Here is a 25,788-nt window from a genome sequence, read left to right as displayed (position 1 = left end):
CCATAGCAAAGAGGCTGAATCCTGGCTTTAAGTGCAAAGTGGAACTCAACTTAAATTATGAAGTCATTGCCAGCACCTCCATAATAGAATCATAGAATCATAGAATATCAGGGTTGGAAGGGACCCCAGAAGGTCATCTAGTCCAACCCCCTGCTCAAAGCAGGACCAATTCCCAGTTAAATCATCCCAGCCAGGGCTTTGTCAAGCCTGACCTTAAAAACCTCTAAGGAAGGAGATTCTACCACCTCCCTAGGTAACGCATTCCAGTGTTTCACCACCCTCTTAGTGAAAAAGTTTTTCCTAATATCCAATCTAAACCTCCCCCACTGCAACTTGAGACCATTACTCCTCGTTCTGTCATCTGCTACCATTGAGAACAGTCTAGAGCCATCCTCTTTGGAACCCCCTTTCAGGTAGTTGAAAGCAGCTATCAAATCCCCCCTCATTCTTCTCTTCTGCAGGCTAAACAATCCCAGCTCCCTCAGCCTCTCCTCATAACTCATGTGTTCCAGTCCCCTAATCATTTTTGTTGCCCTTCGCTGGACTCTCTCCAATTTATCCACATCCTTCTTGAAGTGTGGGGCCCAAAACTGGACACAGTACTCCAGATGAGGCCTCACCAATGTCGAATAGAGGGGAACGATCACGTCCCTCGATCTGCTCGCTATGCCCCTACTTATACATCCCAAAATGCCATTGGCCTTCTTGGCAACAAGGGCACACTGCTGACTCATATCCAGCTTCTCGTCCACTGTCACCCCTAGGTCCTTTTCTGCAGAACTGCTGCCTAGCCATTCGGTCCCTAGTCTGTAGCTGTGCATTGGGTTCTTCCGTCCTAAGTGCAGGACCCTGCACTTATCCTTATTGAACCTCATCAGATTCCTTTTGGCCCAATCCTCCAATTTGTCTAGGTCCTTCTGTATGTTGTACTAATTTAGATGGAATATATGAGTCCAAAGAATCAAAGTTGTTAACATAACCCAGTCACTATCCAACATTAACCAGTGTTAAACAAGGTTTGGTTTTCAGACACCACAACCTACTTAGTATCATGGCAAGCATCCTAAATCCATTTAACCTATTATTAAAGATGCAGAAGAAAAGGAAAAACAGTTCAAGCATTTGAAATATAAGGTATTAAATAAGGCTTTTATTTTAACAATATCCCTTATTCTTTTTCCTTAACTGGGCAAAGATTTTAGAAGGAAAAAAACCCTCATTTGGCAGTGTTTTAGATGGTGTCAAAGATGGTAATAACTATTCTTATTGGGGAAAAGAGAGGAAGGTCAGTTGAAATGGGCTGGAACTGTTGTTTTGGCTTTTTTTCTTGAAGTCCAATCCTGACAAACCAAGACAATTACACAAAATGAGATAGAAAAGAACAGCAAAGATAGAAAATGCAGCTTCTATTTCTGGTGCTAACTCTTACTTACAGCCTTATTATTGGAGAAACACAGGCACAGCACACGATCTTATCAGCCACTCTGAGACCTGACAAACTTGTACCAGCATTGAGCTGTTTAGGGCATTGTTTTTAGCTGCCTTTCTGGTCACAGGCTTACAGCCATATTGCAAAATATACAGTCTCGGCCAGCTAAGCCAGGCTGTTATTAAACAGAAGGAAAAAGGAGAGTGTTAGAAAAGAGAAGGAACAAGGTGGGAAAGGAAGAGGACAAGCTGGGGAAGATTAGGGTGGGAGCTGAGAAAGATGAAGTCTCCCATCCGAGCTGGGGTTCAGGATTTAGCCAGAGCAGGTGGAGGTGGCAGTGCCCTTCTGGGTTCCTTTCTGTGAACTAAGTTGGTCAGTGGTATCAGTAAAACCCTCTTTGTTTAATTTAATTCACTCTGTCTCCATCCTACATCTTTCTTAAACAATTACATATAACAGGTCATTGTGACAATTTATAAACCTTCACTTTCTTTGAGGCCCTATTTCCCCCCTGGTGAAAAGCTGACATATATCCTCTCTATCTGGTACTATTCACTCCTGGGTTCTTTTAGACTTAGAGTTAAAGGGCTTGTCTTTTCTCCTCAGGAACTGGAAAACCAAGAGATACACTCTTGCTTGTGGTATTATTAGGTAGCATCACTTCAAAGCCTAAATCACATAGGGCTTGTCTAGAGTTGAAATGCAAGGGTACCACAGCTACAGCACTGCAGTTCTGTCTACACCGTGGTGTCTACACCAGAGATGATTTCAGCTTAATGATGTCACACAAGAGTGTGGATTTTTCACACCCTTGAGTGACGTAGCTAGGTCAACCTAACTTTTTAGTGTAGACCAGGTACACTATCATACACCATGATCTACTTACATGGGAAGCTTCTGGGGCTAGGGACATCAAGCTCAGCTCTCTTCAGCCTCTTCAGTTTCCCTTCTCAGAGCTCTACTAACGTTTCCTCACTTAGCCCATTCTGTAGGCAAGTCTAGCCTGTGACTGTCCTGTCAAAATTACCAGATCTCCCTCTCTCAAGATCCACTTTCCAACTGTCACCTTGACCAACCTCTCCCCGTCTGATGATGTCACCACAACATCACCACTGGTGTTGTCACCAACCTGAGCAGTTCCTTCACACTTACATTTTACCATTAAGCTTATAATTAGGGTAAATGTGTAGGCCCAATTAGTACAACTGGCTACAAATAGACAGGTCAACAGCTTGGGTAACTTCACTGCGGTCAGTGTGACATCAGTGCTAACTCAACCACCTGTTGTCTCAGCTAATTTGCATGCCACAATTCTATTGGTTATAATGACTCTGGTACAAGGAGAGACTGTACATGTGTAGCTTTCTTGGCCAAATTCACAGCTCTTTAAAGATTATGTGGCTGCATACTATCTTGGACATCAGTGCTTAAAAGGCTCTCCACCTTAAAAGGTTGCCTTGACACCACTCCCATTTTGGCAACACAGCCAAGGGAACTAAGGCAGAAGTACAGGGGGTGCCCTTAAAGCATGGAGACATTAGGACTCAGGGACTATGCTATCCACACCCCTAATATCACATAGTACCAGTCTCACTAACACAACCCTGCAAGCCAGTAAGTCTATTACAAATTCAGTGTTGTGTCAGAATCACAAGTACACTTTGGTTTCTTTGTTCCACTCTAGTGTATTGGTGAATCTACATTTAAAAGTTTACATTAAAATGAAACTATTTAATTTTGTTTGCACATATCTTAAAATCATTATAAATATTACATATATCTGTGGTACTTATGTGACCCACGTCACTGTAAGGACTAGTACCTCTCCATCTTTTTAATGTATTTATACTCACAACACACCTGTGAGATAGTATTTCTCTATTTCCCCATTTTTACAAATAGGGAACTGAGGAACAGAAAAACTTAATGACTTGTCCAAGCTCCAGCAGAGCAGGGAATTGAACCCAGTGTCCTTTGTCCCAGGCTGCTGGATCATCCTTCCTCTCTTGGTAGCATTCTCTTTGGATTCTTTGTGTAGCAGAAATTGAAAATAATAATAATATTAATACTTTATAAAAATGCTATGTATTTAGAACTATGGTTAGGGTGACCATATTTTCCAAATCTGGTAGTTATGGCACTCACCTAGGGGATGGCAGCGAAAATGGGACACCATGTCGGGCTAGCCTAAGCTCTCCACCCTCTCCACACTGAGCTGACCCCAGCTGCTCATCTGGGCCCTGCCTGGCCCAGGCTATGGCTGGGGCTGGCGTTGCTGCTCAGTGGAGTCCTGCCTGCCCCCCACCCAAGCCCTGCCTCCTCCCCTGTGTGGGGCTGGCATCACCACTCACCCACTCCTGCACATTCCTCTGGACCCCACTTTTTTGACAAAAGAGGCTATTTGTCCCATTTGTTGGCAAAAGCAAATGGGAAAAATGCCCACTTTTGCCAAAAAAGTTGAGTCGTCTGGGACAGGGCTTAGAAAAGGGATTGTACCGGCCAAAACAGGGCGTATGGTCACCATAACTATGGTGAGAAATGGGAATTTGTCTCTCAAATTCACTGAGTTTTATTACTGTTTGAAATCAAACAATAAATGGTAAGACTGGTGTTATTACAGGAGAGTCCCACAACAGATTTTTAAGGTGAGGTGCCATTCATTTTGTACTTGAAGGTGTGCCTACGGGGTGGTTGTTGCCTATCCAATTGTACAATAAAGCCAGGTGCTGCCTGTGTTTCTGGACTTTGCTGCCAAAACTGTCAGGTAAGAAAAACCTGTAGTAGATTTTGTATTTTATGGTAAACTGAATGTTTAATTACTTTCTTTTAAAGTTAATACCAGTGGCAATGCTATTCATTTTCACAATTTCCTTCTCAAGTACTAGATCTACTAATCCCATGTAGATGTGTTGGGATTACAGTTTGGCAACTTGTTTTTAGCAAATAGTTGCCTAACCCCAACCCAAAGCTATTTACTAATTCATGCAGAGTTCACTGAATGATTTTGACTAAACCAAAATATTAAAATGTTTCAATAATGTTCAAATGAAATGTTTTGTTTCACCTCAAATAAAATGTTTTTGTTTTGACTTTAGGCATTTTGACAGATGCAAAGCAGGAGAAATTTGCAAAATTCAGGGGGCGGGGCTCCCTTATAACTATTAGCTCAATGGCTAGGATCCTCTGCTGGGATGTGGGAACCTGATATACAATTCCCCACTTTGGCTGATGAGGAGAAGGGAATTAAATTTGGGTTTCCTATATTACAAGAGAGTACCCTAGCCACTGGGGTATGGGGTGTCAGTGTTTCTCAATGTCACCTGTTGAAGCTGTTCCATTTTTAAGAAATAATTAAGTAGTCATTGGAGTAGGGACTTGAACTTGGATCCCCTACTGTCAAGGTTCTTTCCCCACTCTGAACTCTAGGGTACAGACGTGGGGACCTGCATGAAAGATCCCCTAAGCTTATTCTTACCAGCTTAGGTTAAAAACTTCCTCAAGGTACAAACTTTGCCTTGTCCTTGAACCCTATGCTGCCACCACCAAGCGTGTTAAACAAAGAACAGGGAAAGAGCCCACTTGGAGACGTCTTCCCCCCAAAATATCCCCCCAAGCCCTACTACCCCCTTTCCTGGGGAAGGCTTGATAAAAATCCTCACCAATTTGCATAGGTGAACACAGACCCAAACCCTTGGATCTTAAGAACAAGGAAAAAGCAATCAGGATCTTAAAAGAAGAATTTTAATTAAAGAAAAAGTAAAAGAATCACCTTTGTAAAATCAGGATGGTAAATACCTTACAGGGTAATCAGATTCAAAACATAGAGAATCCCTCTAGGCAAAACCTTCAGTTACAAAAAGACACAAAAACAGGAATATACATTCCATTCAGCACAACCTATTTTACCAGCATTTAACAAAAGGAAATCTAACGCATTTCTAGCTAGATTACTTACTTAACAGAGTTTCTGAGACTGCGTTCCTGATCTGTTCCAAGCAAAAGCATCACACAGACAGACAGACCCTTTGTTTCCCCCCCTCCAGCTTTGAAAGTATCTTGTTTCCTCGTTGGTCATTTTGGTCAGATGCCAGTGAGGTTATCTTAGCTTCTTAACCCTTTACAGGTGAAGGGGTTTTGCCTCTGGCCAGGAGGGATTTTATAGTTCTGTATACAGAAAGGTGGTTACCCTTCCCTTTATATTTATGACACCTACATTCTAGGTAAATGCCAAAACTACCAGATTAAAAAATCATTCTCGCTTTCCTTCCTAGGAATAACTATCCCAATAACTATCCACTATCATTATACATGACTGAATAGTCATTAGGTCAGGGAAAGCTTGAGAATGATTCTATAACCTGGTAGTTATGGCACTCACCTAGGATGGCAGCTAAAGCTATCAATGACAGACTGGTGAGAGGTTGAAAGTACCTGCCCATCAACATCCTCTCCAGAATGTTCTGCCTCTATTGGCAATGCATAGATCCAAGCCCTATTGGAATGTCTACTCAGCTTTTGGGAGTGAGCCTCCCAGCCTAGGTCGTCAGACTTGTGCTAGCAGTGTGTGCTCTAGTGTGCTGTGTAGACAGTGCTTTGATATTGCAGCTTGGGGTGGAGCTTGGACTCCAAACCCGGGGTGGGTGGAGTGAGCTTGAGAGCACAAGTTCCAGTCTGAGTCAAAATGTCAAAGCACCATCTACACAGCTAAAAATAGTGCACTAGCATGAGCTCTGCTAACACAAGTCTGTGGCCGTTGGCTGGGAGGCTCACTCCCAAATACTGTGTAGACATAACCTATGTGACTTCAAAACATCCCCAAATTGATATTTCCCCCAATATTATCTTCCTACATAGACTTATGATTTCTCTCTATTGTTCTTCTCTTCCTTCATCATCATTCTTGGCTTCCTGACATAGCCTGGAGCACTTTTATTTCCAGAGTCATCTGAGCCTGGGCACTCTCAAGATGGCTCACATGAAGAAGAAAAGGATTGCCTATTCTCCAGCTCCCAGTACAAGGCATCCTTATTTAGGTGGAAAGAAATTCTTCTGCTCCCTCTGGAGATCTCTCTGAGATTCCTCAGATCAACTGGAGAAGACATAGTTGACAGCCAGGCTCCCAACTAAGAGTTCTGCAATAAAGGATAAAGTCACCTCCTCTGGACTCTAGAAAAGCCTATGTCAATAGCAGAGAGTTCTTGTGCTATCACTGATGCAATAAATGTGGCATCCACCACCACGGGATCCAGTACAGTAGCAGAAAGTACTTCCATTCAGCCCACCCTCCAGATCATTATCTTTACTGGTCAGGACATACAGGACTCAGCAGAGAAGCTCCCTGGGATTGGAGAAAATCTTTCTCTACCATCGTTTCAGCCCTGTACTTCTGTTTTCATTGCTCTCAGAGCAATCCAGCTTCACCACATCACCCGATCCTTCCACCCCAGTTGCTCAGGAAAACTGGGCAAACATTCCAAAGGATATTTTCTGATAGATGTTTAGCACTGGGCACACAGCCAGGCCTTCTTTTTCCTCAGTGCCCAGTTATTCAGAAATATTTGCCACAAGGCTGCATTTACTCAAAGATTCATGGAATCCTCTAGAATCAACATAGGAGGATACATCCAGACTATACTTTCAGGCCACAGATAAAACAAAACACATTCTTACAGATCTACTTTGCTACTCCAGACCTGTCTTTCTTTCTCCAAATGGAAATTTCAGCCTCTCTCTCTGATTTCTCCTTGTGGATGTCCAGCCATCAGCTCAAGCTCAACGTGGCTACAACGGAACTCTTCATCTGTTTCTCTCCAGCCCTTCCATGCCCTCCCCACCACCTCCTTTCCTGATCACTGGACAATACCATCATGTCTGTCCCTTAGGCCTGTAATCTGGGTGCCATCTTTGACTTAGACTTCTGTCTAGGACCTCAAATCCAGGCAGTTTGTAAACCTTGCCAATTCTTTCTGTATAACATATCTAAGATATGGCCTTTCTTATACAATCACATACCTAAAACTCATCCCTGTTTCCATCTTCTCAACTTGATTACTGCAACATCCTTTTCTCGGATCTTGACAAATGCAATCTTTGCCCATTCATATCCTTTCAGTGCTGCTGCAAATTTCATTTTCCTAGTGTGTCACTTTGATCATGTCACCTGTCTCTTTGCTTCCCTCCACTGACTCCCTCTTCTCTATCACATTTGTCTTCACCTAATTTGTCTTTACCTTCAAGGCCCTTCATGGCCAAACCCCACCATATCATCTTGTTTGCTATTGAGCACTCGACGCTCAACTCCAATCTACCCTTGATGCCAGCCTCCATTACCCACTTGTTAAATTTTCAAACAAGGACTTTCATTCTTTCTCCCATGCTTCCCCTCATATTTGGGTGGAGCTCTCCATAAACACTGATTAAAACTAAGTAATTATCCTCCAAAACCCATGTCAAAACTCTCCTTTTCCTTAATGCCTACCAAAAATTCACAATAGTTAGGTTGCTGGTGAGCTGAGACCACTGCCTAAAAAGCTGTCCAATACTGTCAGATTGTTTCTTGTATGCTCCCACATCTGTCTGTATCCATCATTTGTCTCTTGTCTTATACTTGGGTTCTGGCTCTTTGGGGCAGGGACTGTCTTGTTGTTCTGTGTTTGTACAGCACCAAGCACAAGGGGGTCTGGTTCCTTGACTACGCCTCCTAGGTGCTACAGTAATACCACTTGTACTAAGTGCTCATTCTGAAAAGGATATTGATAGGTGGGTCCCATCCCCCTCTCCCCAGTGACTGACAGATCCAGCTTCTGAACACTGTGGGTGAAGTGTCCCCAGCTCTAGCCTCAGCAGACTCAACATGGAAAAAAATGAGTAGATGGGCAAAAACTATTTTTCCTTTCTTCATTGTTATTGATTAAAAGCATGAAGAGTTTATCATCATTTGGGAGTGGAAAAGAATCACAAATATTTTAAATATTGGAATTAGAGTGCACTACTTAATAAACAGTACAAGGAGTATTTATGTTGCATCTTCCTCTTATCTATGTTAAAGTAAATGGCAAAGAAACTTCAGGTGGCTTTTTTCTTATCCGTTGGATAACAAACATATTTTAAGAAGGTAAATGGTGGCTCATGAAATAGGCCTCCAGAGAGAAATCTCATCCAGATCCTTGTATTCTTATTTTAACAGCTTCATAGACAAGGGAAAATATGCAGAGAAAGTATTGGTGAGTGTGACCTTCCCGAGTACTGCAATGGGACTTCAACCTGGTGCCCACAGGATGTATTTAAGCAAGATGGAACTCCATGTGGTACCAAAGACTGTTGTTTCCAAGGGAGATGCCATAACCATGAAAGACAGTGCAAAGCTGTATTTGGCAAAGGCAAGACCTGCATTATTATTTATAAAAACACATAGCCGCATCAATTAACTCTTATGAAATTGGCCAGTTCTTAAATGATACCTAATCCCAAGATGGCAAACAGACTTTTTGGCCAGGGGGCTCTGCACAAAGGAGAGAGAGTTTGTGTCGCTGCTGAGAGTGGCTGCAGTCTTGGTTGATCCTGCCTCACCTCTGCAAGGAATCTGTCCTTCTTCCTGAGCTTCCCCTGTCTAATCAGTGGATTTTGCATATCACACCTAAAGATAAGGATTGTTATTCTATAACACCAATCACTGAAATATCTAAACAGTCTCACTGTGCCCTACTTCCCTTGCTGCTGGATTCTACACACTTCCGCAGCTCAGGAAGCAATAGAAGAGGTTTGGAATGGCTCCTAGCACACAAGACTGCTGACTTTTGGGAACAGGTGATTTGGAAAGTTGGGGTAGATACCTTCTTAAGTGGTATGGGTGTCTTCTTTGGCTACAGAAGGTGCTTGGTGAGAACTAATGAGATGGGAAGCATTTTAAAGAGGAAAGAGTGCTGAAACACCCAGGAAGAATGCAATCATTCTCAGTATCTACTTTGGTGTGATAGGGTGGACTAGATCCGGAGGCCCCCTGCTGGAGGCCTTGTGGCCTGCCTCTTCCCTCCTTAGAAAAGAGCTGAGGAGAAGTCCTCCAGTCAGCCAATCAGAGGAGCTGCTGGAGTGACCAATCAGGGGCCAAAAGGGCCATATAAAAGGAAGCAGCAGTGGCAGAGCAGCCAGTTCCTTCTGGTAGGTCAAAAAGGGAGGACTGGGTACCTGGAATGGCAGCAGAACCATGAACAGGTCAGTGCAGGCAGTCTGACCCCAGGGGCTTGAGCCCAGAATCTAGCCAGACTGTGGGGAGGGCTGTGATGGGCCCTGCTGTTCTGGTTGAAGACTGAGCTCAGGAAGGGCTGCTGAAAGGACACCAATGGAAGGTACTGAGGTGGGCCCCCGTTGTGCTCTTAAAGAAGGTAGTACCTCTGGGGAGGAAGCCTTGGTGCTATGGCCACATTCCAGGGCTGTGAAAAAGAACTGGTGATTGTATAATCTGGAATGGGGGACTGCGTGTGACTGAAGGGCTGAGTCACTGAAGAGCTGCTGAAAGAGCCATCAGCTGGGGAGGTACTTGTGAGAAGCAGGTGCCACCCCATTGTAAGAACTGAAAGAAAAGCAGGCATACACCTGACCAGAAAGGGAGTGCCTGTGAGAAATGGGTGCTGCCCCGTTCAAAACTGAGTGATTGCAGGCATATATCAGAACAGAGGGGGGGTGCTTATGAGAGGCGTGTGCTGATACCATTACATTTGGTCTGAAGGGTTAATATCCTAAATAGATGTAAAATTCCCAGTTTCTATGTGTTTGGGTTGTTTGCAGTGCTCATTTACTATTTTTATGGTACTGAAGCACACTGCATTAGATTTTTTTTTTAATTAGATACTTTACTCGACAGATATTGGCTATATTAGGCTGATGAAAAGGTGACAACCCTCATTCTCAGGGATCAAATGACTCAAACCCACAGTGTCTAGTTACTAGTTGTGAATATTTCCTTGCCTATTGTACACGCCAAAGAAAAGATGAATGCTCCCAATTCTTAGATTTGTAGATTTTTTTTCTTACTAAATTTATGGGTGCTTCCTTTTCTGGAGACTAGATTCCAAAGAAAAGGATGAATGTTCTTTTCTCAAGCATCAGAGCCCTACAGTTAACTTTTGAGGAGAACCAAATGATTGTGAGAATCTGGGGAATCAGACATGGGACTGAACTACTTCATTTCTGTCTGATTGTCAGGAATGCAGGAAAGGAACATAATCTCTTGTGAGGAGGCTCCTGATTACAGGGAATTATGTGTAATCTCTTGCTAGATTGAGCATTTCCTCAAAAAATTACTGTACTCAAGATATTCTATTTTAGAATTCTTCTTAGGATAAGACTAAAGGCAAAACCAGAACTGTCAGTCAGGATAGGACTTCATTCCCTTACCTATAGTTGCCTGGAAGTTCAGTTCTACTTCCAGGCAAACTAGAAGATAGTCTCCAGAACTCTTCCTTCCCTCTTTGAAAATCCCATGAATGCCTGTCCAGAGAAGCCAAAATAAACCTTTTAGCTGTTCAGACTTCGAAATTTAAAAGTAACAGTTTTAGAAACTTCAGGACATAATAACCAAGAGCTATATCCACTGGATCACCCTTGTCCACGTGCTTGTTGATCCCCCCTCAAAGGATTCTAGTAGATTGGTGAGGCATGATTTCCCTTTACAAAAGCCATGGTGACTTTTTCCCAACAAATCATATTCTAAGTTTCTGATAATTCTGTACTTTACTATAGTTTCAACCAATTTGGCTGGTACTGAAGTTATGCTTACCAGCCTGAAATTGCCAGGATCACCCCTAGAGCTTTTTATTTATTTATTTTATTAAACTCAGCATCGTGTTAGCGATCCGCCAGTCATCTGGTACAGGGATTGGTTTAAGTGATAGTTTACATACCACAGTTAGTAGTTCTACAATTTCATATTGGAGTTCCTTCAGAACTTGGGTGAATACTATGTGTCCTGTTGACTTCTTATTGTTTAATTTATCAATTTGTTCCAAAACTGTCTCTACTGACACCCCGGTGTGGAACAGTTCTTCAGATTTGTTGCCTGAAAAGAGAGGCTCAGGTTTGGAGCTCTCCCTCACATCTTCTGCTCTGAAGACCAATGCAAAGAATTCATGGCTTGATAGTTCAGTGGTCCCACTGATTGTTTGGTATGCATCCTGCTTCTGATATACTTTTTTTTTAAAATGCTGTTAGTTTGCGTGTCTTCGGCTAGTTGATTTTCAAATTCTTTTTTTGACATGACCAATAATATGTTTACACTTGACTTGCCAGTGTTCCTGCTCCTTTCTGTTTTCCTCAGTAGGGTTTGATTTCCAATTTTTAAAGGATGCCTTTTTGTCTGTAACAGTCTCTTTTACTCTTTATATCCATTCTGGCATTTTTCCTCCTCTTCCTGGCTTTTTTTCTTAATTTGGGGCATACATAGAATTTGAGCCTCTTTTTTGGTGTTTTTTAAAAGTTTCCATGAGGAAATTTCACTCTTGTGACTGAAGGCATTTCACTCTTGTGACTGTTCCCTTTAATTTCTGTTCAACTAGCTTCCTCATTTTTGCATATTTTCCCTTTTTGAAGTTAAACACTGGTATGGTAGGTTTCTTTGGTATTTTCCTCCCTGCAAGGATGTTAAATTGAATTACATTATGGTTGCTATTACTGAGCAGTTCAGTTCTTGCACCAGATCCTATGCTCCACTTAGGACTAAGTCAAGAATTGCATCTCCCCTTTTGGGTTCTAGGACTACCTGCTCCAAGGAGCACTCATTAATGGTGTCTAGAAATTTTATCTCTGCATCCTGTCCTGAGGTGGCATGTTCCCATTCATTATGGGGATGGTTGAAATCCTCCATTATTACTGGGTTTCTGTTTTTGTTGCCTCTCCAATCTCCCTGGGCATTTCAAAGTCATTGTCACCATCCTGGTCAGGTGGTTGGAAGCATATTCCTACTGTTGTACTCCTCTTATTGAAGCATGGAATTTGTATTCATAAAAATTCTGTGGTACTATTTAATTAACTTTAAGGTTGTTACAATATTTGACTCTATTCTTTTTCACATGTAGTGGTGATCTCCCACCAGCATGACCTACTCTGTCATTCCTATGTATTTTGTACCCTGGTATTATTGTGTTCCATTAATTATCATTCCATCAAGTTTCTGTGAGGACTATTATATCAATAGCCTCATCTAATACTAGGCTGTCAAGTGAACCAATCTTAGCATTTAGACTTCTTCCATTTGCATACAAGCATTATTAAAATTTGTCGGTATTTGTCTGCCTTCATGTGATGTAAATTTCATAAGTCCTGAGAAGTGCAGACCAATTTTGAGATATTTCTTATCTACCCCATTTGAAGACTGCCATGTCATGTCTGACAGGACAGCTAGAGTGCTATATCGCTGGAAAAATGGATATTAGAAATAATACACAGCAGATACACTATCCAACTCAATTCTCTTCCTTTATTATAATCCCAATTCAGAGTCAACTCTCATGTGAACCTATTTAGAGCAGAAGCTCTCTCCGCAGGAAGAAGTGGTCATAGTACAAGGAGTCAGTGTTAAAACATTTTATTCCAGGTACTTCCTAATTCCAAAGAAGGACTGAGATCTGTCTGATAATAGACCCAAAGAAACTCAATTCTTTAACCCTGGCTCAACCAGACTATCTTCTGTGATCTGAAACTCAAAAAAAAAGTCCTACTAAAAGTGGAAACTAGGTCAAATTACAAAGGATGAATATAAACAAAGACTACAAGTATGTAGAGAAACATTAGACAGGCCAAGGCACAGAATAAGACTAAACTAGCTAGAGACATAAAGGGTAATAGGAAAACATTCTACAACTACATTAGAAGCAAGAGGAAGAGCAAGTAAAGGATAGGCCTGTTACTCAATGAAGGGAGGAGGAAACAGTAACAGAAAATATGGAAATGGTTGAAGTGCTAAATGACTTTTTTGTTTCAGTTTTCACCAAAAAGGTTAGTAGCAATTGGATGTCCAACATAATGAATGCCAGGGAAAATGAAGTAAGATCAGAGGCTAAAATAGGGAAGGAAGAAGTTAAAAATTACTTGGACAAGTTGGATGTCTTCAGGTCATTGGGGCCTGATGAAAAACATCCTAGAATACTCAAGGAGCAGACAGAGGCGATGTCTGAGCTATTAGCATTATTTTCGAAAAGTCATGGAAGACGGGAGTGATTTCAGAGGACTGGAAAAGGGGCAAATATAGTGCGCATCTATAGAAAGGAAAATAAGAACAATCTAGGGAATTACAGACCAGTCTGCTTAACTTCAGTCTCCAGAAAGATAATAGAGCAATTAATCAAGCAATCAACTTGCAAACAACTAGAAGATAATAAGGGAATAAGTAATAGTCAGCATGGATTTGTCAAGAACAAATAGCCAAACCAAACTAAGCTTTCTTTGTCAGAGTAATAAGCCTTCTGGCTGTGGGGGAGCAGTAGATGTGATATATCTGGACTTTAGTAAGGCTTTTAATACTGTCTTGCATTGCCTTTTCATAAACAAACTAGGGATATTCAACCTAGCTGGAACTCCTATAAGGTGTGTGTGTAGATGTTATCAGTGGTTCACAGTCAAGCCTAAATCTGAATAAATGATTGCAAGCAACAACAGAGAGCCTCAAGAGTGACAGCCTGTGACCTCATACTAAAAGAACTGACTAATTAGTGGTGTTAGAATAAAGTCTAGTGGGATCCATATCCTACACGTGCTTCGTACTTAGAGAAGTAGGTCTAAGAATATTGGGGACTTCTCCCAGTTTGCCCACTGCCTTGTGGATATCAATGTTGGACTCCTATATCAGCACAGCCTTCTTGCCAGAGGAAATTTGGCAAAGATTCTATCAGCCATAGCCTTGCTGCACCAATTTCCATGTGAGAAAGTCGTCATCTTGCTCAGATTAATGGACCTCATAGACTCAGCTATGCAGGTGAAACATTATACCTAACTGGAAATGTGGTCTATCCAGCAGTGACTGACAAACAAGTAGACTTATTTTAGATGTCTCTTATATTGACCATGTCAAAGAATGTGACCCTGCGCCTCTGTTACGGTGAACTGTCTCAAGATGAAGAGAGTAGTTTTAAACTATACAGCAGTATCAGCAACAATAGTTTCAACTACATCCAACCTTGGCGGGGAGCTCACATTGATAGCTTGTGGCCACTAGAACTCCCAGGACACTAAACTAGACATCAGTGTGCTGGAACTCAGAGCAATATGTTATGCTCTCAAGTCTTTTCTGCCTCACTTAGTTTTGACCACAGTGCAGCTTAGCAAGGACAACATAGGCCAGCTGCTATCAAGTAAAGTGATGTTTTATATAAACAAGTAAGAAGGCACTCATCCACACATCTATGCAGAGAAGCAGTGGCTGTGGGGGAGTGGTGCAGTACAGTACATTCTTGTATTGAACGCTACACCTTGCAGAGAAATGCAACAGTACTGCAGACCAACTGGGTAGACACACAATAGAACTCCAGGATTGGTCATTAAAGATTTCAGTGATACACAAGATCTTCAACCTGTGGGGGTCCTCTGCGTGGAAGAAAACAAGTCCTCATTCTGCGTTTGTTAGCAACAAGCCAGAGACAGTTTATTATGAGCAATTGCAAGGGAAGACTGCGGTCAGACAGGGAGGGCCCCTGACCATAGGCAGATCTTCCCCTTACAAGCAGTATAAGACAGGTATTTATACTTTCCCGTTACATACATCAACAGCTAACGGTTATCCTTTTGTTTATACAAACTCCCTCCAGATGCTGCCTTATCTCAAGGTTTCTGCTTAAGTCAGCATTCCATCCTTATCAACTAAAGCAAGGCGAAGACAGTATTTCTTAAAAAGAAAAGGAGTACTTGTGGCACCTTAGAGACTAACCAATTTATTAGAGCATAAGCTTAATAATAATAAGCTTTAATAAGCTTTAAGCTGGTTAGTCTCTAAGGTGCCACAAGTACTCCTTTTCTTTTTGCGAATACAGACTAACACGGCTGTTACTCTGAAACAGTATTTCTTACAACTCTCGCGTGGTTAGGGTTAGAGTTACGTTTCACCCTATCCTAAAATTGATTAAGACCTCTTCCCCCAGATCCTCCTTTTTCTCTTAATTCTGCTTCCACATCTGCATATAGACCTGATTGCAAGTAGCCAAAATGTCCCAGATTTTGCTCAAAAGCAGGAAGAGACAGCCAATCCATCTCAGACACATTCCTAATAAACTGGTGTCACAATTGTCTATATGCTTCCCCCCCACCCTCCGATTTCCCCTCATTCACAAAGTGATAAAAATAAAACTGGACAGAGCCAAAGTAATTCTAGTGGCTCCATTGTGGCCAAGATATTTAGTGTTTGCCAGGTCTCCATTTAACAAAAGGAGTTTACCAATCTCTCCTTCCTCCAGGTTTGTTGAAGAGTTGATCACCCAGATCTGACAACCTGGACTACAGGTCTTTGATAGAATTAGAACAATCTTGCTGTCTGCTGGCACATGTCCTACTTTACTGTAGGAAAGAATCAACCTATAAGTGTTATAGCTTCAAATGGAAGAGATTCAGTCTCTGCATAAAGAGTAGTAATGTAGTTACACCAATGGCTCCAATTCATCATATTTTAGAATAACTGCTACAGCTGAAACTTTCAGACCTTTATCAGCAGTTAATGTCCATCTAGCAGTTGTATTGGTATACCACTCTCTCATAGATAACTAGTCTGTATTCACACACAACATAGTTAAGACCTTCATGAAAGGGTTCAGAGTAACAGCCGTGTTAGTCTGTATTCGCAAAAAGAAAAGGAGTACTTGTGGCACCTTAGAGACTAACCAATTTATTTGAGCATGAGCTTTCGTGAGCTACAGCTCACTTCATCGGATGCATACCGTGGAAACTGCAGCAGACTTTATATATACACAGAGAATATGAAACAATACCTCCTCCCACCCCACTGTCCTGCTGGTAATAGCTTATCTAAAGTGATCATCAGGTTGGGCCATTTCCAGCACAAATCCAGGTTTTCTCACCCTCCACCCCCCCACACAAATTCACTCTCCTGCTGGTGATAGCCCATCCAAAGTGACAACTCTTTACACAATGTGCATGATAATCAAGTTGGGCCATTTCCTGCACAAATCCAGGTTCTCTCACCCCCTCATCCCCCTCCCAAAAACCACACACACAAACTCACTATCCTGCTGGTAATAGCTCATCCAAAGTGACCATTCTCCCTACAATGTGCATGATAATTAAGGTGGGCCATTTCCAACACAAATCCAGGTTTTCTCACATCCCCCCGCCACCCCCATACACACACAAACTCACTCTCCTGCTGGTAATAGCTCATCCAAACTGACCACTCCCCAAGTTTAAATCCAAGTTAAACCAGAACATCTGGGGGGGGGTGTTAGGAAAAAACAAGAGGAAATAGGCTACCTTGCATAACGACTTAGCCACTCCCAGTCTCTATTTAAGCGTAAATTAATAGTATCCAATTTGCAAATGAATTCCAATTCAGCAGTTTCTCGCTGGAGTCTGGATTTGAAGTTTTTTTGTTTTAAGATAGCGACCTTCATGTCTGTGATTGCGTGACCAGAGAGATTGAAGTGTTCTCCGACTGGTTTATGAATGTTATAATTCTTGACATCTGATTTGTGTCCATTTATTCTTTTACATAGAGACTGTCCAGTTTGACCAATGTACATGGCAGAGGGGCATTGCTGGCACATGATGGCATATATCACATTGGTGGATGTGCAGGTGAACGAGCTCTGATAGTGTGGCTGATGTTATTAGGCCCTGTGATGGTGTCCCCTGAATAGATATGTGGGCACAATTGGCAACGGGCTTTGTTGCAAGGATAAGTTCCTGGGTTAGTGGTTCTGTTGTGTGGTATGTGGTTGTTGGTGAGTATTTGCTTCAGGTTGTGGGGCTGTCTGTAGGCAAGGACTGGCCTGTGTCCCAAGATTTGTGAGAGTGTTGGGTCATCCTTTAGGATAGGTTGTAGATCCTTAATAATGCGTTGGAGGGGTTTTAGTTGGGGGCTGAAGGTGACGGCTAGTGGCGTTCTGTTATTTTCTTTGTTAGGCCTGTCCTGTAGTAGGTAACTTCTGGGAACTCTTCTGGCTCGATCAATCTGTTTCTTCGGCCACAGCAATGGTTCCCTCAACCCACCTAGCAATATTGTTAACCTATCCAACTATACTCTCAGCTCAGCAGAAGCAGCTGTTCTATCTCGGGGCCTCTCCTTCTGCCCCTCCACCCCCACGAACATGATACAGTTCTGTGGTGACCTAGAATCCTATTTTCGACGTCTCCGACTCAAGGAATATTTCCAAAATACCTCTGAACAACATACTAATCCACAGAGACCTCCCTACCAACACTACAGAAAGAGGGATTCTAGGTGGACTCCTCCTGAAGGTCGAAACAGCAGACTGGACTTCTACATAGAGTGCTTCCGCCGACGTGCACGGGCTGAAATTGTGGAAAAGCAGCATCACTTGCCCCATAAACTCAGCCATGCGGAACGCAATGCCATCCACAGCCTCAGAAACAACTCTGACATCATAATCAAAAAGGCTGACAAAGGAGGTGCTGTTGTCATCATGAATAGGTCGGAATATGAACAAGAGGCTGCTCGGCAGCTCTCCAACACGAGTTTCTACAAGCCATTACCCTCTGATCCCACTGAGAGTTACCAAAAGCAACTACAGCATTTGCTCAAGAAACTTCCTGAAAAAGCACAAGATCAAATCCGCACAGACACACCCCTGGAACCCCGACTTGGGATATTCTATCTACTACCCAAGATCCATAAACCTGGAAATCCTGGACGCCCCATCATCTCAGGCATTGGCACCCTGACAGCAGGATTGTCTGGCTATGTAGACTCCCTCCTCAGGCCCTACGCTACCAGCACTCCCAGCTACCTTTGAGACACCACTGACTTCCTGAGGAAACTTCAATTCATCGGTGATCTTCCTGATAACACCATCCTGGCCACTATGGATGTAGAAGCCCTCTACACCAACATTCCACACAAAGATGGACTACAAGCCATCAGGAACACTATCCCCGATAATGTCACGGCTAACCTGGTGGCTGAACTTTGTGACTTTGTCCTTACCCATAACTATTTCACATTTGGGGACAATGTATACCTTCAGATCAGCGGCACTGCTATGGGTACCCGCATGGCCCCACAGTATGCCAACATTTTTATGGCTGATTTAGAACAACGCTTCCTCAGCTCTCGTCCCCTAAAGCCCCTACTCTACTTGCGCTATATTGATGACATCTTCATCACCTGGACCCATGGCAAAGAAGCCCTTGAGGAATTCCACCATGATTTCAACAATTTCCATCCCACCACCAACTTCAGCCTGGTCCAGTCCACACAAGAGATCCACTTCCTGGACACTACAGTGCTAATAAACAATGGTCACATAAACACCACCCTATACCGGAAACCTACTGACCGCTATTCCTACCTGCATGCCTCCAGCTTTCACCCTGACCACACCACACGATCCATCGTCTACAGCCAAGCTCTGCGATACAACCGCATTTGCTCCAACCCCTCAGACAGAGACAAACACCAACAAGATCTCTGTCAAGCTTTCTTACAACTACAATACCCACCTGCAGAAGTAAAGAAACAGATTGATCGAGCCAGAAGAGTTCCCAGAAGTTACCTACTACAGGACAGGCCTAACAAAGAAAATAACAGAACGCCACTAGCCGTCACCTTCAGCCCCCAACTAAAACCCCTCCAACGCATTATTAAGGATCTACAACCTATCCTAAAGGATGACCCAACACTCTCACAAATCTTGGGACACAGGCCAGTCCTTGCCTACAGACAGCCCCACAACCTGAAGCAAATACTCACCAACAACCACATACCACACAACAGAACCACTAACCCAGGAACTTATCCTTGCAACAAAGCCCGTTGCCAATTGTGCCCACATATCTATTCAGGGGACACCATCACAGGGCCTAATAACATCAGCCACACTATCAGAGCTCGTTCACCTGCACATCCACCAATGTGATATATGCCATCATGTGCCAGCAATGCCCCTCTGCCATGTACATTGGTCAAACTGGACAGTCTCTACGTAAAAGAATAAATGGACACAAATCAGATGTCAAGAATTATAACATTCATAAACCAGTCGGAGAACACTTCAATCTCTCTGGTCACGCAATCACAGACATGAAGGTCGCTATCTTAAAACAAAAAAACTTCAAATCCAGACTCCAGCGAGAAACTGCTGAATTGGAACTCATTTGCAAATTGGATACTATTAATTTACGCTTAAATAGAGACTGGGAGTGGCTAAGTCATTATGCAAGGTAGCCTATTTCCTCTTGTTTTTTCCTACCCCCTACCCCCAGATGTTCTGGTTTAACTTGGATTTAAACTTGGAGAGTGGTCAGTTTGGATGAGCTATTACCAGCAGGAGAGTAAGTTTGTGTGTGTATGGGGGCCGGGGGGTGTGTGTGAGAAAACCTGGATTTGTGCTGGAAATGGCCCAACCTGATGATCACTTTAGATAAGCTATTACCAGCAGGACAGTGGGGTGGGAGGAGGTATTGTTTCATATTCTCTGTGTATATATAAAGTCTGCTGCAGTTTCCATGGTATGCATCCGATGAAATGAGCTGTAGCTCACGAAAGCTCATGCTCAAATAAATTGGGTAGTCTCTAAGGTGCCACAAGTACTCCTTTTCTTTTTATGAAAGGGTTCAGTAAATCTTCCTACATGTAAAAGGACCTGTATCCAGCAAGGAAGCTCCAGTAGCTAATGAAGCTTCCATTTGAGCCAATAGCAGAATGGTGTCTATTTTAATGCTCAGTGAAAACAGCTTTTATCATAGAATCATAGAAATGTGGGGCTGGAAGGGACCTTGAGAGGCCATGAAGTCCAGCCTCCTGTGCTGAGTCAGGATCAAATAAACCTAGGCCATTCCTGACAAGTGCTTGTCCAACCTGTTCTAAAAATCCTCCAGTGGGGATTCCAAAGCCTCCCTTGGAAGCCTATTCCATAACTTAACTAACCTTATAGTTAAAAAGTTTTTTTCTAATATCTAATCTAAACTCCCCTGCTGCAGGAAGTGAGAGAGCCATACCATCTGTGTAATCATGGCGGGCTGCTCTGTGTTGAAGTACTCTAAATTCCTGAGGTACTAGCAGCATGCCTGGTGTACAGCAACTTTGAAGCAAGTCCTGTAGGTGGTTCAGCAGCTAAGCCTTGTAGATGCTAGACTTGGTAGGTCCCAATAATCACTCAGCCGAATGCTTAAGTGAAAGGGTAACGTGCTAGGGCTGGCAGGGAAAGGAAAGTCTGCAAATACACTAGGTATAAAGGCTTAAGAGTTACAGTTCAAAGTTCTCAATAGGGGTTCTTGTTTTGGGCCGGGGCAGTCCTATTGAAAATCAGGATAGTGCCTGGGGTGCCCTTTCCAATCTAGTCCCTATTAAAGTAAATAGGCTCTTGCCAGTTTCCAAGCTAGGCTCAGTTTCTCTCATTGGGGCCCTCTGCTCTGGCTTCCTGTCTCTGCCTCATAAGTCCCATACAGACTTGCTCCCCGCTGTAATATTCAGCCTGTTCCACAGGTGGCTCCGCATACAGTTCCTGGAATTTCTTCTTTGCAGCTCCTGGTTTGTCATGTGGCTGCTGCTTTTTAAACAAACAGAGCCCAGCCCGCTCCCGGTTCAGGACCTTTTCTCCTCCTGTCCAGAGTAAAAGGAAATACTGTGAAGGACTTTGCTAGAAGAGAGTAAATTGCAGGCCCTCATGGTTGGCCCACCATTCACTCTTTTTCATAAGGATAGAAGAGAGCTACATCCCCATCGCTAATGTGGTGACTGAGTTTTAACTTTATCTGTCAATTAACTCACTAGCCTTTTTTCTAAGGCCACACCTGTGCAGGAGAAAACACGCTTCTTACTGTAGGTGCCCAACAGTCTTTAGCTTATTTCTTCAATAGGGCTAAATGATTCTGATAGTGCCATAATCTATTCATTTCTATCCTGATAAAAAGAGACAAGTACTTAAGTCTCATACACATTCAGAATTGGTTAAGCTGTACTTTCATAAGACCTACACTTCAGCGTCAGACCCTATTCTGGATAGAATTCAGTCACATTCCACTAGGACCAAGGCAGCTTCTATGGTATGCTTTAGACATATTCCTTTTATACAGATCTATAGTGTTGCAACTTTGAACTCTTTGCAAACATTTTACAAAACCCTATTCTTTGTATTTAGGATGCAGATTGGATGCACAATTTGTCAGGGCAGTACTTCAATCTCCCTCTATTATAGGGCCCATCTCCATCCAAAGGGAGTACTGCTTGTCAGACTGTCCCATGAGGTGGAATATGCAGAGGACACTCAAAGAAGAAATGGAAGTTATCAACCTGTAGCCAGAATTCAAGATGTATTGTATATTCACTCTCCACACACACCCTTCCTTTTCTTTAGAGTCCTAAGTACAACCTGAGAATTGGATGAAGTGGTTGAAGTCACTGAGGTGGGTGAAGAGCCATGCCCCCTTTTATAGCCTGGCCCTCAGAAAATTCAGGAACAGCGAGGGCAGGGGTAGGAGAGGATGTGAGAGTTCCAACCGGCACTGCTACCTAAAGGTTCCACCATCACATCTGCACCAGGGGTGCCTCCCATGAGGGTGAATATGCAGACTTCATTCCAAAGAACTCTGGTTACAGATGAATAACTTCAGTTTCCCCTTAACTCCTTGAAATGATTGGAGGAATTAGTAGAATATGTTGTGTTTTTTATTTCTGTCTTGTCATTTACCTTGTGCTTCTCTTCCCCCCCCCCCCCCCCGCTCCTTGCAGCAGCACAGCTGGCCCCATTGAGTTGTTTCAAAGCAGTGAATGCTAAAGGTGACCGGTGTGGCAACTGCGGTGGAGACGGACTTACTTACAATAAGTGTCAAGACAAGTAAGTTTTTTCTATACATGTGTCTCTGAGCCACTGGAAAATGTACTAAGAAACCCCTGTAAATAAAAAAACACACCCTTATTTTAAGTAGTGTTAGAAAATCGGACAAATGAGGAGATGCACAGCAGCATTTTATGGGCAGTACAGTTTATTTAAACCTTTCATTTTCACCCCCACTGTGCTTAATGAGGTGTCATAAATATAAAAAGAAGGGTAACCACCTTTCTGAATAAAGTGCTATAAAATCCCTCCTGGCCAGAGGCAAAACCCTTTCACCTGTAAAGAGTTAAGAAGCTAAGGTAACCTCGCTGGCACCTGACCCAAAATGACCAATGAGGGGACAAGATACTTTCAAAGCTGAAGTGGGGCAGGGAACAAAGGGCCTGTCTGTCTGTGTGATGCTTTTGCTGGGACCAGGTCAGGAATGCTCTTCAGAACTTCTGTTAAGTTAGTAAGTAATCTAGCTAAAAATGCATTAGATTTCCTTTTGTTAAATGGCTGGTAAAATAGGTTGTGTTGAATGGAATGTATATTCCTGTTTTTGTGTCTTTTTGTAACTTAAGGTTTTGCCTAGAGGGATTCTCTATGTTTTGAATCTGATTACCCTGTAAGGTATTTACCATCCTGATTTTACAGAGGTGATTCTTTTTTACTTTTTCTTTAATAATCTTCTTTTAAGAACCTAATTGCTTTTTCATTGTTCTTAAGATGCAAGGGTTTGGGTCTGGGTTCACCTATGAAAATTGGTGAGGATTTTTATCAAGCCTTCCCCAGGAAAGGGGGTGTAGGGCTTTGGGGAGGGGAGGGATATTTTGGGGGAAGATGTCTCCAAGTGGTCTCTTTCCCTGTTTTGTTTAAAACACTTGGTGGTGGTGGCGGCAGCATACTGTTCAAGGACAAGGCAAAGTTTGTACCTTGAGGAAGTTTTTAACCTAAACTGGTAAGAATAAGCTTAGGGGGTCTTTCATGCAGGTCCCCACATCTCCACCCTAGAGTTCAGAGTGGGGAAGGAACCTTGACGTGAGGCTTGATTTTTTTTTCAATACATCGTCTTCTGTGCAGGCCAGGAGGAGACAGAAGCAGCATTGGTACTGGTGATGTGCTCTTCCAAACCATTATATATTATATATGGCATATTATATATATGCAATTATATTACAACTCCCTCGCTTCCTAGCTCCCCTTCGTCACTTAACCTGTGGCTTTTTAGGCCTTCTCTCCTAGATCAAACTAACCCTCTCATTAATCAAACAAGGGGAGGATGATCATAAGGCTGATTGAGGCTAATCAAGGATGATCCAGGGAACAAAGGCTCAAGCAGTGCCCAAACACACAATCTCAACTGATCCTGTAACTTTAAGTAACCTGAAAGAGAGAAAAACAAGCAGTCAAACTCATTAACCTCAAGATTAGTAGTCCTGAACTGCCCGTGGGGTGCTCTTCTCTTAAATTAACAAGAGGTATTATTTCCACAAATTACTGTGAGTCCAGAAAACAAGACTGCTAATATAAATGGGTATAGAAAGGCAATGAAGGGGTGACCTACCACCTTCTCTCTCACAAAGATCTGTGTTGGCAGTTTAGTTTAATAAGAAGTCAAACGTTAATGAAAGTCTGTTTCATCAACACAGAGCCCATTTGGGCTCCTTTCTTGGGGTAAGTATCCAAAAACAAACTTAAACAGAATTTCCCCAGTCACTTACAGAATCCCAAAAATCTATCCCAGGTTATGCCTCTTACCTCAGAGCCTTGGCAAATGAGAGAGGTTCCTTCCCAGGATCTCTTATCTGTTTGACTCTGAGAAACTGCAATCTGTCCATCCTCCCTCCCAAAGGGCTGCTTCAGCTCCCTTATAGGGAATCAGCTGCTTGGGGTTCCTTCCTGTGCCAGGTGTGTCTGGTTGAGTCATTTAGCAAGACTGCTCCAGGCTTCAAGTCTCCTCATATTGGATTCTTCAGGTCTCCTGCAGGGCAGCTCTCTCGCTCTCTCTCACTCCTTTTCTTTCTCACAATGGGCCAAAGAACTTTGTTTCAGGATAGGTGAGTTCTGTTGATTATCAGGAATAACCATTTTTATGTGCCAGCAATGCCCCTCTGCCATTTACATTGGTCAAACTGGACAGTCTCTACGTAAAAGAATAAATGGACACAAATCAGATGTCAAGAATTATAACATTCATAAACCAGTCGGAGAACACTTCAATCTCTCTGGTCACGCAATCACAGACATGAAGGTCGCTATCTTAAAACAAAAAACTTCAAATCCAGACTCCAGCGAGAAACTGCTGAATTGGAATTCATTTGCAAATTGGATACTATTAATTTACGCTTAAATAGAGACTGGGAGTGGCTAAGTCATTATGCAAGGTAGCCTATTTCCCCTTGTTTTTTCCTATCCCCCCCCCCCCAGACATTCTGGTTAAACTTGGAGAGTGGTCAGTTTGGATGAGCTATTGCCAGCAGGAGAGTGAGTTTGTGTGTGTGTATGGGGGTGGGGGGGTGAGAGCCTGGATTTGTGCTGGACATGGCCCACCTTGATGATCACTTTAGGTAAGCTATTACCAGCAGGACAGTGGGGTGGGAGGAGGTATTGTTTCATGATCTCTGTGTGTATATAATGTCTGCTGCAGTTTCCACGGTATGCATCCGATGAAGTGAGCTGTAGCTCACGAAAGCTCATGCTCAAATAAATTGGTTAGTCTCTAAGGTGCCACAAGTACTCCTTTTCTTTTTGCAAATACAGACTAACACGGCTGTTACTCTGAAACCTACTTTTATAATTGTTTACTATGCTTAATCTTAACTAAATCCTATGAACGCAAAGAAAGTATTGATATTATTTAGAAGAAGTCATTTGAGCTGTTTTAAGACAGGCCAAGTAATGAATGTTAAGAATCTTAAATCCAATTAAATCCCAACTTTTTCTGTTTACCAATAATTGATATTCTCTCCAGGAATTCTATGTTCTCCAGGAATATAGGGTCTAATCATTTGGTATATAACAGGAGAAACTTTTAACAAAAAGCATTTCAATATCACAATAAAACCAGTTTTTTAATCTACTCTATTGACAGCATTTCAGTTAACTTCCTCTCACCAATCTATATTGAACTCTTCAGGAGGTTGTCCTTGGGTAGGTTTTCATGAGCTTTTTCTGGTGATGGCTTCTCTGTTCTTATGTATCTGTAGCACTTTTTTTGCAGAGCTAGACAGGATGAATTGATGGGTGCTATATGTTGTAGCAGAGGCTGAGGGTGTTCATTGCAGAGTTTTTATACTCTTCTTCCTATTGTCATAAAATTATAGGCAAATACCCCTCTTTAAGTCTTGTTTAGATTTAAAGTTGGCTGCCTGT

General features: G+C 42.6%; 1 protein-coding gene across 1 annotated transcript in view; it reads left to right on the top strand.

Annotated features, from left to right (window-relative positions):
* Positions 1 to 5,812: 5,812 nt before the first annotated feature.
* The window catches only part of LOC311514775 (disintegrin and metalloproteinase domain-containing protein 29-like), a gene marked incomplete at both ends in the record, with an annotated part of 70,751 nt that continues 50,775 nt past the window's right edge, over positions 5,813 to 25,788 (top strand). The window contains 3 exons of the mRNA XM_084617470.1: positions 5,813 to 5,842; positions 8,616 to 8,736; positions 22,329 to 22,434. Coding sequence (XP_084473596.1) covers positions 5,813 to 5,842; positions 8,616 to 8,736; positions 22,329 to 22,434 — 257 coding nt within the window. The remainder of the gene's footprint in view (positions 5,843 to 8,615; positions 8,737 to 22,328; positions 22,435 to 25,788) is intronic.

This window comes from Lepidochelys olivacea (assembly GCF_965140295.1).
Source record: "Lepidochelys olivacea isolate rLepOli2 genome assembly, chromosome: 1".
NCBI classification, from domain to species: Eukaryota; Metazoa; Chordata; order Testudines; family Cheloniidae; genus Lepidochelys; species Lepidochelys olivacea.
The sequence above is the reverse complement of the archived record's forward strand: the minus strand, read 5'-3'. Positions and strand labels throughout refer to the sequence as shown.